The sequence below is a fragment of the Polistes fuscatus genome, unplaced genomic scaffold (genome assembly GCF_010416935.1).
Source record: "Polistes fuscatus isolate 324 unplaced genomic scaffold, CU_Pfus_HIC Scaffold17, whole genome shotgun sequence".
Taxonomy (NCBI): Eukaryota; Metazoa; Arthropoda; class Insecta; order Hymenoptera; family Vespidae; genus Polistes; species Polistes fuscatus.
Window position 1 is genome coordinate 3897140 of NW_025113075.1, and position 17589 is coordinate 3914728.

The 17589-nt window shown below is 27.9% G+C and overlaps 3 protein-coding genes across 9 annotated transcripts in view; all 3 read right to left on the reverse strand.

The window, feature by feature from the left end:
* LOC122515069 (fasciclin-1) overlaps positions 1 to 17589 on the reverse strand; it is a 763302-nt gene that overhangs the window by 543984 nt on the left and 201729 nt on the right. The window lies entirely within an intron of this gene.
* LOC122515080 (3-ketoacyl-CoA thiolase, mitochondrial) lies at positions 73 to 2973 on the reverse strand. Its single transcript, XM_043632263.1, has 8 exons — positions 2820 to 2973; positions 1710 to 1876; positions 1468 to 1599; positions 1089 to 1353; positions 841 to 1016; positions 565 to 765; positions 321 to 475; positions 73 to 240 (listed from the first exon to the last, which is right to left on the reverse strand). The coding sequence occupies exons 1-8, from the start codon at positions 2836 to 2838 to the stop codon at positions 156 to 158; spliced, it is 1200 nt and encodes a 399-aa protein (XP_043488198.1). The 5' UTR covers positions 2839 to 2973; the 3' UTR covers positions 73 to 155.
* LOC122515060 (E3 SUMO-protein ligase RanBP2) lies at positions 4727 to 17569 on the reverse strand. The gene is made up of 20 exons (XM_043632220.1): positions 17348 to 17569; positions 16369 to 16594; positions 16072 to 16248; positions 15627 to 15939; positions 15150 to 15457; positions 14965 to 15065; positions 14726 to 14846; positions 14440 to 14649; positions 14197 to 14317; positions 13954 to 14119; positions 13694 to 13851; positions 13437 to 13587; positions 13098 to 13341; positions 12788 to 13014; positions 7976 to 12695; positions 7671 to 7901; positions 7221 to 7577; positions 5421 to 5728; positions 5164 to 5289; positions 4727 to 5053 (listed from the first exon to the last, which is right to left on the reverse strand). Exons 1-20 carry the CDS (start codon positions 17417 to 17419, stop codon positions 5000 to 5002), a joined length of 8391 nt encoding a protein of 2796 aa, XP_043488155.1. The 5' UTR covers positions 17420 to 17569; the 3' UTR covers positions 4727 to 4999.

Below are 17589 nucleotides of genomic sequence, written 5' to 3' on the forward strand. Positions count from 1 at the left end.
AAATATATTCATAAATACGATCACAATATACTTAAATATCAAAAATATCTGTTTTTCTTTTATTCCAAAGAATTTTTGAAGTTATATTTCTTTTGGCGTGTTTGTTTTACTTCTTTTGTTTTTTAAATAATAGATAAAAAAACATATTCAATTGTTTAAAGACACTCTATCATAACGGCTATTCCTTGACCTCCACCAATACACGCTGAACCAATACCTAATTTACCAGCTTTTCTACGCCTGTAATAAAAAGATAAATAAAATATGATAAAAATATTTTAAGTAAGATATAAAAATAAGATCATTTTAGTTTTACTTGCCTAAGTTCGTGTATCAAATGAGCAGTAATTCTGCTACCAGATGCAGCCAATGGATGACCAAGCGCTATTGCACCACCATTTACATTTAATTTGTTCATATCTAATTGAAGCTCTTTGACACAGGCCAATGTTTGTGCACCAAACGCCTCGTTAATCTTCGAATAAATAATATATACAATTAGAAGAACTTTATTTTTCAATATGGTAACAAGATAAATAACAGTCCAATTATATTCAATCTTACCTCAACAAGCTCGATGTCGTTCAATGTTTTATTTGTAATTTTAAGTAAATTACGTATAGCTGGGGCTGGTCCAATTCCCATAATAGAAGGTTCAACACCAACGACACTGTATCCTACCAAACGTGCTAATGGTACTAATTTTTCTTCTTTGACAGCTTCTTCGCTAGCAAGAATTAATGCTCCTGCGCCATCACAGACACCCTGAAGATTATGAAAAGAATTATTTTAATGATGTCGTTTATAAAACATTAATTAAACTATTTAAGTTTCTTTTACAGATGCAGAACCAGCGGTGACAAGGCCATTCTTCTGAAACACTGGATTTAATTTTGCCAAAGATTCTTTTGTCGTTTTAGGTCTTGGATGTTCATCTACAGAAACCGTTACATCTTGTTTCTTTACTTTTACTGTAACTGGGGCAAGTTCTTCTTTGAAATAACCAGCATCGTTTGCTAGAATAATATTTTGTTTGAGTAACATCAATAATTATTTATTTATATAAAATATTATTATAGAAATCTTACCAGCTTTCCATAATTGTTGACTCCTCAAAGCGAATTCATCGACTTCTTCTCGGTTTAAATTATACTTTGCCCCAAGCTTTTCAGCGGTTAAACCCATAGGTAATTTACAATGGCTATCATATAATCCAGCCCAAAGAGCATCCTCAAACTCGTGTTTTTGGCCTAATACTGTTCCATATCGAATACCTCTTACAACAAATGGTACTTGGCTCATATTCTCAGTACCTCCAGCTACAACGATTCTTGATTCTCCTGATATAATATTCTGAAAAGTATTAGCAAAAATTACTATATATTTAAGTATTTTTATATATGACAACAATATGATTCATCAAGAAATAATAATAAAAATAATAATAGTTTATTGTAAAAAATCAACCTGTGCTGCATTCACAATAGTTTGAAATCCAGTACCACATAATCTGTTTATTCCTAATGCAGGTCTTTCCAATGGTATGCCACTTTGTAATAAAACGTGACGTGGTAAAAAGGCACCATCTGCGGACGATAACTATAATTTACATTTAATAATTAATTGTATAATAAACAAGAGAGAGAAAGGGATAGTATACTATAATAAATATTTTTTATTAACGAATATACGTAATAATAAATATGTACCGTTAATACTTGTCCAAAAATAACGCTATCAATTTTTTCTGGCTTTATTCCTGCTGATTGCATAGCAGCATTAGTTGCAACAACAGCTAATTCAGTAGCACTTTTATTCGTAAAAACTCCACCCATTGTTCCAAATGGGGTACGCTTTGCAGCAACAATAAAGATACCTGAAAACAAAAGAAAAGTAAAAAATAAATAGTTCAGCTAATGGCATTGAATGAATATCATTATTCGTATATTATAAAAAAAAACAATTAATATTATATTTATATATATTTTATTCTCCAAAAAATACATTGTCATGTTCGATAATGGACTCTAGTTGCATTTGCGAAATTTTACTACCATCAGGTTCGATATGATAAGAATTACAATGTCATGTAAGAAGGTCACGTGAGTCTTATAGCAGTTGATTTTAACTGTTTTTTAGAATTTAACACTGTGACTATACGTGATAACGTTATATTTTTAATATTAAATAATTAAATTTACTTCTATCTCATTTATCACAATGGTCCAATTATCCAGCTGTTTATAAATAATAAATTTATTTTTCAAATTATATTACATTCTTATTGTCTTGTTTAATATCATTCAATCAACAGTCATGCGATGAAATTGTTTTCTTCATTTTTTACGAATTCAATTGAATGGAATTTATATTAATATTTTCTCTGAAAAGGATTTAGAAAGTAATTTTAATAATAACAATTTAATACATGAATTCACTTCCTAGATATAAATTTTCATAACATATACTACAAATTATAAAAACGGATAGCATAAATAAACATATTTATGATCATTCAAAAAACTGTTTGTTTTAAACCATTGTAGGCTAATTAAACATGATACAAATGTGCTATAAATAATATAATTAACTATAGTTTATATGGCATATATCAAAATCAATATAAATTACGAAACTTAAATAAAAAAATCTAAATCAAATTATCAGTTACATTAAAAATGATGTTCTATTGTAAGAAGCATAAAAATTAAATGAAGAAAAAGAAAAGAATAAAGAGGAATATCAATGGTACATATGTTTCTCTTTTGTTTTGATTTATTGGATTTAGATCTTTTCAAATAATAATTAATCTCGCTTACCTTTCGTAGCGATCGACATTTTGTAATATTAATAAAAAATGTAACATTTAATAATTAAAAATTAGAATGAATTAACGAGACTATTTAATGAATGAAAAATAATAGCACACTGGTTTCTCTCATATCATTCACTAGTATTTATTTGGAATGCTGTATCATCGTGATTTGAAGTGGGGATGATTGTAGAGAAAATATTAATGACGGCACGATCGAATTCGGTACCCTGATCTTAAAACAAATTTTATTTCTATGAAATAGAATTAACAATATTAATAAATTTATTAATTAACATTTTATTAAATTATATTACATTCTTATTGTCTTGTTTACTGTCATTCAATCAACAGTCATGCGATGTAATTGTTTTCTTCATTTTTTATGAATTCAATTGAATGGAATTTATATTAATATTTTCTTTGAAAAAGATTTAGAAAGTAATTTTAATAATAACAATTTAATATATGAATTATATTTTATTTCTTATTTTACATTTTTTATAATATTTCTGGTATCTTTCTTTGCATGATACATATAAGACAAAAATATAATTAACAAATAGTACAGAAATAATTTTGCATTTTTCTTTCAAATTTTATTTCTATTATTTGTTAAATACCATAGAAGAAATTTTATTTTAATTGAAAAAAATCTTATTTGAAAATAATGTAACAGCTTTTTCTTTTATATAGTAATGATAACACTAATATTACTGATTGATAATACATTTACAAATGTTCAAAGTCCAAAGTAACAAGTAATAAACATCTTTAGATTTTTGATGTGTATTATGATTCAGTGAAATAATTTTTTTTTATTTTGTTTTATGTTTTTATTTTCAACGTAATCACAATTTAATAATACAAATGTAAAATATACTAAAAGAATTCTTGTACTCATCGCTGTAATATTAAATCATGAATAAATATAAAAAAATTAATAGAAACGATACAAATATATTTAAATATCTATCATTGTAAGCATATATTTGGAACAATATTAGGAAACAATTCTAAGTACTTAGTGTATACTAAATCCATCTATAATTATGCTTATAATTCTATACATAGATCATATATACAGGATATAAAAAAAGAAATAATCTTCTATATTTAGATAAAACATATTGTACTGATTGTAAATAACAAAATCTATATAAACATCTAAGTCTAAAGATTATACGTATAATATGTATGCCTATAACTTTATTACGTTTTAAAAAAGAAATGTAAGATTATACGACACACACGGAACGGAAGATTGTAACCACACAGTAGTTCAAGTATTTCTTACATTTCTACGAGATGTTATTATACGATTAAAACTCTTATTATATCTTCTGTCACTATAAACAGTCAAATTATAATTCATGCATCGATAAGATAAATGCACATGTAAATATTTATACGAGCATAGTTAATAGAATGAACTTTGGACTAATAGGATAGATATAAAGAATCATTTCTTAATTTCATATAATCTTTTATAAGTATACGATGAAATAAATTATTTCTAACGATTGGAAATAATTTAAGTTTAAATTCTTTCTATTTAAATTTCTATATTATATAGAAACTTATTGTTATTCTATAAAGAATTATACCATAAGGTTAAAAAATGCAAGTTAACTTATTAACAATCATTTTCTAATTTGGAAAATATTTCTATTTATACTACTAATCATTCTCAAGAAGTTGTATTACAATAAACATTGTATTATATTTACAATTAACAAAATAATAGTTATATTTCGTATATATTCTTACTATTTATATTTCTTTAGTATAAATGACTTTTAAATATTTATTAATGGAAAATAATGAAAGAAATCATTATTTTTAATAACTATTAATAAAAAGCAAGAAATTTTGTAATCTATTTTGTTATAAGGCAATCATCAGGACAACCGATTATTGGCACACACTTTGTTTTTTATTTATCGAGTAAAATTCAATGTACTCTAGTTAATTTATGTTTTTTAGAGATATATATCAAATACAGAATAAAATTATGTAATAACGATAATCAATTAATATCTACATCAATGCTATTTGTTTTTATATAGACTATTTTTGGAAAACATACAAAGTAAGGTAAAAAGTTTCCTCTAATGTGATTTCAATAACAATACATTCTATGTTTACAAGAGAGATCGTTTTAATTAACTATTACAACAAATTTTATCAATTTTCTTCTATTTGCTCACTAATACCTGCTTGTTTAGCACATTCCAACCCCTGAAAATAATTTCATTACAAAATATGATATATTACTTATATCTTTTGAATTAATAACTTAAAATCTGCATTATAAAATTTCTTGTTATGAAATATTCTTCTATACTTACATATATGTAAATTTTATGCATTTGTTCAGCTGCTTGAACTGACGAAAAGTCTGCTTTCAAAGTGCGACTCACAGGAGGTTCCAAAGCATGATCAATGGCAGTCCAAATGCATGATTTTTCACGGAGCTTGAAACGATTTTAAAAAAGAATATATTTTAAATAATATATAATTACAACACAAAATGATTTACAACTATTTCAACAAAATTTCTATTTCTACTATATTTTTTTGTAAATAAAAATCAAATATATATTACCTTCATCTCGGTGGTCATAGTAATTATCGTATTACTCAAACATTCTCCAGTTTCATCAGCCTTTAACATTATTTTTTCACCAAAAATATTTGAGTCATAATATACTGCTAATGTTCCTAAAGCTATTTTTTGCCAAGTTTCAAATAATCCTCCTGCACTATGTAATGTATGTAATGTTACTCTTTTTTCAAATAATAATGAGCCTTCATCGTCATCGTCAACATCCTCTTGATCATCGATTTTATCATCAAACTCTTCGACACATTCCTCTTTATCTTCTTGCACAATTTCACTGTTATACTTGATATCTATATAACAAATATAGATGCATATAAAAACAAAGACATAATATATTATTATATTTAATTATAAAACTCAAATTGATGTAAACTGATCACAAATTCAGTAAATAACATTTTTAAACTTACATAATATAATAAAATAAATAAATCGTGTGTCATTATATTCAGCGGTATTGGTAGCGTTAATTCTATTGATAATTTTTTATTATTTAATGTATATTTTTTAGAAATCATGTGATCGTAAACCACTGATCTATTATCCAAGATTTCCATAAATTAACATTTTCATTTAATTGTTGTTGTTATCATTATTATTATTATATCAATACAGTGTATTACAAATAAAAAACCTTATTTTAAAACAATGATGAAATATAAAACATAATATTTGAAAAATTACAAAAGATAATAAATAAATGAATAAAAAAACAAACAAAAAATAAAATTCGTGTCCTTCTGATTGTTTATATGTTATAAATGAAAATATTTAAAATATAAATGTGATAAATAACTGGCGTTGTGACCATAATTGTTATATAATTACAAATAATCTTTCATTAAATATTGTACTGAATTATAATATATATTCACTCACACATAATATCTATTTATTTTTTACCTATACAAATAATATTGGTTTAATATTAACCAAAAAACATATTACATTTTTTTATTCTTATACAATCGCCAATTTAATATATAAAACATATTTATTTATTTACTGGAAAGAGAAATTATGTATGAAAAATTGTAATCGGTTCAAAATTAATACAAATATTAAATATAATGTATTGATCAAAGGAATTTCTTAAATTAAAATAATATTTCGATAAATTGTACAATAATCTGTCCGCAAAAAAGTATCATTTAATACCGCCAACAAAATTATATTTTATGCAAATTTTAATATGAAAGTTATATATTAAATGTAAAAATGCATTTTCATAGCTCAATTATAATAATTTTTTAATATTTTATTCTACAACATTCAAACTAAAAATGAAATAATTACGTTATGTTAATAAATCTATCTATATGAAAAAAATTGTCTATTGCCTATTAAAAAATAAATTTTCATTACGAATTGGTTTTGTAAGATGTTAAATAATTTCAAAATGATATGAAAATCTTAAAAAATATTTTATACAAAAGGCAATCGAAAAAATTGTGCAAACTGTTTATAAAAAAACAATAAACTGTTTCAAATATAATATTTCCAATACGTTAATCATCAATTTAAATAAAGCATTATATGTATTTTTACATTTTTTATATACACTTACATTTACAGCAATTTTATACAATTAACATTTTATAAAAAAGGTGTATTACTAATTATAAAATTGAATATTGTCATACATATATAAATGTAATTTTAAAGAATACTACATAATACAAAAAGAAAACAGAAAATAAACGAATATTTCAATTTCATGCAGTAAAGTTTTCATTACGAACATCGGCAATAACTATTAAGAAAAAAAATAAGATTAGCTACCTTGTTCATTTTGTTTTTCACGTAGTGTTTCTTGTATACTGTCAATGATTTCCTTAAATTGTACAGCCAATTCTGGTGTCTTAAATTTAACTGCAAGTTCTTCGACAGTTGGAGGTTCTTCTGCATGATTCATACCTGCCCATATCCATGCTCGATTCGATGTAGAAAGAGGACAGAATTCTGTATCCTGGGTGATTAGAAAATTACATACAACTTTATAAACTTGTTCTCTACGTAACAATAATCGATATGTTCCATATTCTGCATGATACAAAATTTTCATTTCTCCGACTCCTCTTTCTTTCCATTCTTTTGTTGCATTATCGTATCTATATAATTTGGCTCTATTACAAAACTCTGCAAACATATTTACAATCAATTTATTAATATTATATTATGTAGATATAAATAAGATCAAAAAGATAAACAAGCTTAAATCGAAATAATTACTTTTTATTTCATCTTCTTCGCCAGTTCGTACTTCAATAGCATCCGGCAATGGAATGATAGGTTCAAAATGTGGATCATGTTCCTGATCGTTTTCATTCTCATTACCCTCATCTTCATCGTTATCATCTTTTTTATTTGCATCTAGTTGATTTTGTTTTGATTCTGTTTTTGTTGATGTTATTCTAGAACCAAATACGGACGAACCAGTTCCAGCAAAAGAAAATGTTGGATCTGTGGAAGAGAAAATGATATAATGCAATGTAATATTTTTTTTTTTGCAAATAATTAACTACAATAATTCATACCTTGTTTAAAAGCTTCCGTTGGTTGAGCTTTCTGAGCTAATGCAGAAAATGTTAAATTACTGTGCCTAAAGAAAGCAGGTCCATCATCTTCTTTCTTGGATGTGTCTTCTGCTGATGTAGTATCAGTTGAACCGAAGCTTATACTACTTGAAAATGGCGTTGTATTACCAAATACTGATGTTTTCAAAGTAGGTGGATTTGCTATTACACTGGGTGTCGTGCTGAATATTGTTGCTGAAGTAGTAGTGCCAGTTGTTGCTGCTAAATTACTAAATGTATTTGTAAATGTTAATGATGAACTGCTTCCTGTCGTGTTTAAAAATGATTTTGTTAATCCTGTATCCACTGGTTTTGATATACTTTCAAAAACTTGATTTTTAGTATTTTCAAATGTAGGCATTATAGTTGTATTAACAGGAAGAGTAAATTGTGGCGTGTTAAGTATTTTTCCATGAGAACTAGGAAAACTGCTAGATTGTTGATTCGCACCAACTGGCTCACAAATTTTGACATTACTATTACCAAACCATTTTGATAACGTATTATTTGGGTCCTCTGTAGGTTTATTAGACTGACCAATTGATTCACTCGTTATCAATTTATCATTTATTGTCGGTTGAGAAGATGGTGCTCCAAATATAAAGCCAGTTGATTTCTTATCATTGAAAACAGTGGATTTGTTCTCTCCAAAAGATAATGAAGCAGCACCGAATATATTAGAAGTAGTAGTTGTATTTTGTTTAATCGTCGCTGTATTATTTATTGCATCAGTATTATCTGATTTTGTCATAAATGAAATTCTAGGAGACGCATTTGTTTGATCTTTTTCATTTCCATTATCTGAAGTCTTAATTTCACTAATGTGCGAATTTAGATTCATAGGAATACTATACGTCTTTGGAGTTGAGATCGTTGAACTTAAAGTTCCTTTAGTCTTTAATTCTCCTTGAGATTGCGAATCTTCAATCGGGGGTGTTAAATCTTTGCATCCTATACATCCTGGACAATCCTCCATTTGCTTGTAAGCATAAAAATTCTCTGGCAGTTGTAATTTTAAAGCAGCAGCTTTTTCTTCGGGTGTAACTTTAAATTCATATACAACTTGAATATCTTGAGAAGGTTTTGCTCTTTGTTGTTGTACTAGCTCGTCTTGAATAATTTCATTGTTTGGCGATAAATTATCTGATTCTCTGGCATTGTCAATAGCTCTTTTAAAATCAGCTGCAATTTCAGAAGTTTTAAAACGACATGCAAATTGCATATACTCAATTTCTCCTTCGCTGTAATCCGCAGCATTCCACAGCCAAGTTTTTTCATCTTTTGGTTTAAATTCTACTTCAGGCAAAAGACAATGATTTAAACATAACTTCAATACTTGATCTCGTCTCATTATTAATCTCAATTTTTTAGTTTGATGATGTCTTAATAATTTAATATCACCCAATCCACGTTCTTTCCATTCTTTAGCTGCAGAATCATATCTGAATAATTTAGCTCTATGACTATAAAGTATTTCCTCGTCTTCTTCCCCAGTTTTAACTTCTATCTCGTCTGGCATTGGAATTATCGGTGAAAAATGTATGTCATCGCTTTCAACGACTTCTTCGTCGCTTGTTTCTCCTCCGCCAGGTGATTTTGCGGGTGATTTTGCTGTAAAATTAAATCCAAAAGACTTCCCAGGAGAACCAAATACAAATTGTGTTGTACCTTGAGACGGTTGAGTACTTGGTGGTTGTGACGTTCCTCCAAATATGCTTTTTATATCTGTACTAGATTTTATTCCTGCATTAGATTGTACTTTATTTATAGACTCGTCTTTATCCGTTTCTAATAATTTGTTCAATCGGAATGTAAATCCTTCACTTGTATCTTTAACAGATTCTTGAGGAATACCAAAAGTAAATGTAGATATAGATTCAGAAGATATTGAACCTACATTGAAACCACTTGTTTTTGGTTTAGGTGGCATTGATGGATCTTTAGGACTATCACAAGCAACACAATAATTATGTGATTCCAAATTTGTAATATAACATGCTTTACATTCCCATGAACCAGAAGGTTTTTTGAATAACTGAGAAAGTGGTACTTGTTGAGTATATGCTGTAGACTCGACTGTTTCAGTAGGTGCATTAGAACTTGCAAGTGGAGATGATTCTCCGCATGCTAAACATTTTGATTGTTTACCATCATTTCTAGTATAACATGCATTACATTCCCAAGATCCTGGAGAAGGTTTAAATAATTCTGCTAAAGGTACTTGTTTATTTTCTGCATTTACAGTGTTACTTCCATTTGAGGTTTCAGATGTTTTCTTTTTCTGCTGATCGTTTGTAATAATATCATAGAATTTTGATGCATGTTCTGGACTTTTAAACATTAAAGAATATGATTCCAATTTATTTTCTCCTGTAGCATCAAAAACTATCCAACAAATTAAATTTTTGTTAATAGGTTCAATATTAAATTTCATTTCTGGTAATATCTGTTGATTATATATAACTTGGGAATCCTCTTCTCTATGCATTAATAAATTCAAATTTCCTGTTTTTATATTCAATATAATTTTCATCTGTCCAACACCTTTATTCTCCCAATTTTTATTATCTTTGTATTGTCGTTGAAGATTTGCTTTTTGTTCAAATAAAACGTTTGTTTCACCTTCTTCTTGGCCAGGTAATACAGATTTTTGAGTGATACCGCTTGCCGTACTTGTGATGTTTAATATCGCAGGTGCAAGTGCAGGTGCATGCGGTCTTCTCAATGAGACACGAGATGCCGAAGTTGTAGAAACAATTGCTGCTGTTTGAGACGCAGTGACTGTAGTTACATCGCGTACACCAATAGAAACAGAAGTTGTTGTTGGTTCAGAATAAGGAGAAGAGATTGGGTTTGCTTTTAAGAAAGAAAAAATAGTTGCTTGCGTTGTCACAGGTGTAGACACATTTTTTGATGCTACAGAGCTGACTGCAATCTCTGGTGTTTTAGTAAAATCAGGTTTACTGAATGAAAAACCTACAAATGGGCTTACTTTTGGTGTTTCATTTTGTTTTTGGGATGCGTTTTCTATTTCAGTAGAAACCGTTTGAATAATCGGCTTTGAAGTGAAGGAAAATCCACCAACAATTGCTGCTGTTGTTGTAGCAGGTTTTTCTTTATCTAATGGCACATTATTCGTGACTGTTGAAGATGATAATTTATTTTCCTCTTCCGAAACTTTAACAGTCGTCGTTGTAGATTTATTATCATTTTCATTAATTACTTTTTCATTTATAGATGATAAGCTAGCTCTAGCATCATCGAAATGTTGTTTGAACGAGAGAGCTTCTTCAGTAGTTTTGAATCTGATACAAAGTCTTTCAACTTTAACTTCTTCGTCTGCAAAATCATTTGCAACCCAAATCCAAGCTCTATTAGTATTTGGCATACTAGTTAACTCCATATCGGGTCTTAACATATGATTAGCACAGATTTTTAAAACTTGTTCTCTGCGCATCAACAAACGAACTTTACCTTCTGCATTTCGTAATAATTTAACATTTCCAATGCCACGTTCTTTCCATTCTTTATCGACAAAACGGAAAAGTTTCGCACGCGCACAATATAACGTAGTTTCGTCTTCTTCGCCCGTTTTAACTGTAACTTCAGCAGGTAATGGTATGACAGGAACAAAATCTGGTATTGGATCGTGTTCTGATTCGTGCATTAATTCAGCAGAACTATTCGGTGAACCACTCGAACGTACTTCAATATTATTACTTTTTGATGTCTCTGATAAAGAAATATTTGCTGGCGTTGATGTAAGTGTTGTAGATAGGGGTGGTAAATTAACAGTTGTTGGAATAGTTGCTTGAGATGGCATAGAAATTTGATAACAATGTGGAACATTTTGCGTTTCTATAGTAGTTGTAACAGTTGAAGTATTTCCCATTCTATATTGAGCGGGAATAGTAACACTTAGAGTAGGTTGCACTAATGGTACCGTAGTTGGTAGTGTATCTGAAGTAGTTATTACAACATTAACGGGTGGAAGTTTCTTATTAGAAGTATCTTTTACTATAGATTGAGGTTTTGTCACTTCTACTTTCTGCATTGGTATTTGCAACGGTACATTATTTTGAGGTGTTATAAGATCATTCAATTGAGTTGCCAGTCTTGATGCAGCAAAAAGACCTTGTTGCAACATGTCTGGTACTTTAGGTCGATTAGGATACAATACAGGCATCGGATAAACACTTGGAGGATATAATGGTGGAATTGCTTGCGCATTTGGATCAGTAAATGGTATCGTTCCTTGATAATAACCTTGGAAAGCTGTTGCTGGTGGGTATACTAATGGTGAATAAGGATGTCTATGAGATGGTGGAAAAATGTTTCCGGAAATAGTAGATGCTTGAGCTGACTGATTGGTGGTATAATTTATATCACCGTAATCTTCTTCACCAAGAACATATAAATCATCTTCGATATTAGAGTTAAAGTTAGTTGGTTGAATACGTGGTTGTTGTTGCTGTTGCTGTTGTTGTTGTTGTTGTTGCTGTTGTTGTTGCTGTTGTTGTTTTTGAAAGTCTTTTCTTAACTCTGCCATTTCTTTTGTTAATTCATCTATCTTTTCTATTATAGTTTTATTTTGTTCTATGATTGTTTGCATAACAGTATCTTTAGCATGTATCATTTGACGTATCTGAGCATCAAGCCGTTCAGGACTTGGACGTGCTTCCTAAAAATAGAAATTATTTTAAAAATTACTTCATTTTCTCCATAAATAATTAAATATACATATATATATATATATATAACTTATGAAATTACTGTGCGATTTCTTGATAAGTCTATAATATCTTGATTTTGTGCTCTACAAGGTGTACTAGATTGTTTTGGTGTACGATGGGTATTCTTTTGTGGTGTACTTAATATATTCACAGGAGTGCCTAATCCAGTTAATGTGGATATAGGTACAGTCGTTATAGGTTGATCAATGCCACTATGTTCAGGTGAATAACTTTCATTCGACAAAACATCACACTCATTTCTACTTACTGCAATATAATTGAAATAAAATATTTTATTTAAATATAAATAATATAAATATAAAATCTCTTATTTTTTTTTTCAAACTTACAATCTCCTCGTGATATATCTGGATCAATCCTTTTTAATTCATTTTCTATAGCTGAAATATGTAAGCACAGCTCAGAATCTAATGGTTGTTTCAAATTCATTCCTGGACTACGTAATCGATCTAAAGTAAGATAATAACAATTTCTAGCTTTGGAAAGCATTATAATATGCTGTGATCTCATCTCTGATGTTAAGCTTTCTCTAGGCTTAGAACCAACTATCTCATCAGCAAGCATTTTATAAATCTATTTTAAAAAATTAAAATTACATTTTTGTTTTAAATAAATTAATAAGAAAAGTTTAAAAAATAAAAGAGATAAAGTAAAGACAAAAATCTTACTTGTCCTTGCTGAAATGTAGCTTCTGGGCATTTCAATATTTGCAATGCATCAATAGCCTCTTCATATTGTTTATTACGGACAAAGCGTTGGGCCAAAAGTAATCTACCTTCTTCCAAAGCATTAGTTAATTCTGCATTACTCATGTTCTTTCTATTAATATAAACACAGTTAAACATAGTTATATAAATAAAATGTCGTCATATTTTATGTTTAAAATAAATAAACAATGTTTTTTAATTAGATAAACGACACTTACCCTTCATAATTAAATAATTTCATATTTGTTACACGTATAGTTTGATTATTTTGCAATCTTTCAAGAAGAGGTATAACAGCTGACCAATAAAGTTCACTTCGAATCTCTAAGGCAGCAATATCAGGATGTTCTTGATCTTTTTCTTTTAATATTTTAACCTAAATTAACATAGCATACATATTTGTATATATTATATTATAAAATTTACACTTTCAAATATTTTTAATAGAAATTTAATATGAGATTTAATAAGTATTTACCCTATGATGAAATAATCGTGCTAAATGTACTAGAATTACTGGATGCAGACCATGATTGCCGATACAGCGAATTGTTTCTAAACCTTGTCGTAATGCTTGTCTAATTTCTCCTAAATCTCCTTCTAATGTCTCTTTTCTGGAATACATTTTATATGCATATGACCACCTACGAAAAAGAAATCTTTTATTTAAAAAGATCAAAAATATTTGTTAATAAATACAAAGAGAGAAAATTATTAACACCATTTCTCTTGAGCAGATGTACAAAGAGAACTAGTTAAATCTGCTGGTAGAGTCGGAAGTCTTTCTCGAGTTATAAAACCTCTTTGTTGCTGATCTTCAACCATTACAGCAGCACATAAAACTGGAAATATTTTATAGAAATATTTTATAGAAATATTTCTTTTTCTAATTATATTATTATTAAGAATAGAAACTATAAGTATAATACAGAATAATGTTAGTATGTTTATTTCAGTGACTAACCTGCAGCATTTAAAAATGCATCAATGTCTAATTTACATAATGTATCAGGAGTAGGTTGATTTAAATTATTAACAGAAAATTGCAAGTCTGAGAATACATGAGAATACTGTTGAGGATATGTCTGATCATTCTTCGAAATATTTTGAAGTCGATTTCTAATACCAAGCCAAACATGATGATGTAACGAATCTGGCCATACTTCTTCGGAATCTGAAATAAAACTTAATTGATATAATTTGAAATTAAACAATATATTTAGTTCCAAGAAATAAATAATCAAATGTACCTTCATCATAACGTTTCAATTCATTTGGTAAGCATAAATGAAGGGGTGGATTACAAACTGTATGATTGCAAAAATGTGAAGTTCTTATAAGATTTTGATATAGTTTGGATACAAAAATTCTCTGAAAATTTATATTTATTCATACATATATAGATATATATATACATATTAAAAATATGTGAACAAGAAACAAATTAATGACATAAATTATTATATACTAAATGAAATATTCATAATACCTGATAAATTCGTTCTCTCCATGCTTCTGTGTAGAAAAATGTATCAATTTTATTCATCAGCTTCTTGACATTATTTCTTGCACAATCTTGGAGAACATTACCTATGAATAAGATAAAATGTTTAACAAATAACTCACATACTCCTAAATCATTAATAAATAATTCATGTGTAAACACACACATACCAGCCTGACTGCATCTGTATGATCCTTCTCTACTCCATACTGGAATTAAATTTTTAAATTGTTCTTTTCCATGGACAGTCCATGAAGCTGTCATATCCATAGGATGTACATGTAATGCAAATAAAAATAGAACTGAACAAAGTCGACTTGTTTCATCCCAACTACCTTGTTCTCTTTTAGTTTTACGTAATAACAAACAGGCTAAATGAAAATGTAATTGACCCCACATATGCGTTAGCATTTCTTCCGTGTACATTGAATAACTAGACATATTTCTTGATTTAAACTCATTCAAAGCTTGATCAAAACTGAAAAACAAAATACATATATAAACATTTGAAAACAAGTTTATAAAATTTTACGAATAAAAAGATTATTATAATATTATACATTGCTTTAGTAATAATTTTTATCATAAATTAATATTGTTCTAATATTATTTTAAATGAAATGTAATTCATTTTTATAGGAACATACTTAAATACTGCTTGCATTGCTTCCGGTATTGTTTTAGTTATTTCATTGCTGTTCTCCTTCAAAGAAAGTGCTGCATATCTTTCTAATGTGGATATATAAAAGACCCAAAATGACCAGTCATCTAGTTTGTTCTTTTTGAATTTTCCCAATAACTCGACAAGCGATTGATACCATATAATGCTGTTTCTATGACAATATGTTGCTTCCACATTAGCAGCATGATTATAAGCATCTTCTAATCTCTGCTTTGCTATATAATATTTAATTAATTTAACACGCAGTTCCACGTCTGTTGGCTTGATGGATAATTCGGCTAGAAGAAATTAATTATAATATGAAATAATATGAAAATATTACACCCTACAGTTCTTTTTTTTTTTATCTTAAAGAAATTACATTGTGTTTTTAAATTATTTTTTGAAATAGATAATAATTAAAGACTTACATGCAATTAAAGCTTCGAGATCCTCACTATTATCATTAGGTCTTTCTGCTGTTAACATTTTTTCTTTTAATTTGAATATTACAGGATGATGTGGATATGGTTTTTCAGCTCTTTTTACCCAATATCTGATACGATTAACATCCGAATCAGTATCCATATCCGCCAATAATTCACAAACTAATATATATAATAATACATTAATTAATTATTATATTTATTTCTTTAGCATTGTATGTTATGTAATATATTATTACATTAGATCGACCTATAATTACTTTTTAACAACTAATTATATACCTTTTAAGACTAAATTATTTTGACTTCCATCTAATCCAAGAGATATTTTATATTGATTAATTGCTGCTTCTTTTTCTCCTAATGCTTCAAGAATTTGACCTAACAACATATGTGCGCTTGCTGATTCTTCTCGTATTTCCAAGTAAGAAGATACATATCTCTTAGCAGATTCATAATCTCCCACTTGATAATATAATTTAGCTATACTATAACAACGGTATGGTTTCTGTAAATAATATAAAATATGTTACATAGATCAAATAGTATCATAATTATTATTAATCATTAATATATTTCAAAGATGTCATTTAAAATACCAAATATAAAATAAATCTTGCATTACAATTATTGTTAATTGGAGAGAATAAACAATTGAAATAATATTTAGAAAAAAAAAGTAATTACACTATTATACACAGAATATTAAAATCCTCTATATTATTCAGAAAAATATCTACAAAATAGTGCAGATAGTTTCATTAATGAAAATAAATCCCCATTTATGAGAATCTTATTAAAAAGATGACCTTGAAATGATCAATTTCTAGGGAAGAAACAACTTTTATTTGGGAATAATTCGTAGGGGAAATTAAACAAATGAATAAATAAATTAATAAAAAAGAAAGAAAGAAAGATTTGATATATTTGAATATGTTATTCGTACGTAACAGTGGTGAAGGACACTTTTTATAGTTTTATAGGTTATGAAGATTTATACACATGATACTACATCGTGGTTAAAAAATCAATACGCTGTAATTAAGTACATTAACAAAAGAGAAATGATCCTGGTTAAATATATTGTATGTTAAAAAAGAACGAATTAATATGGTTAAAAATTAATGATAATCTTTAACTACAAATGTAAATCAATTAAAAACGTTAAAACCGCGCGCCCAAAACGTGACAAAGCGATCATTTATTTCATATACATGGTCTCTCAATTACTCTCTTTGCGTCAAGAAAAAACAAGCCATACCTCATTGTCGTTTTTTAGTTTACGAAAAATATCTTGAACGTGTCGGTCAACGTCTTTTTTCGACCGAAACATGTTTCTGGTCACTAAAATACGTTTTATTTCACAAAATTGCGATAGATTACTTCAACTAGCACTTTTATAATAAGATGTATAGTTCAAAAACACTAAACTTAATACGCGACGTGCCGCTTTCTACAACGTATTATCTCCTCTTTCAAACGGTTTTCAATGATACCACAATA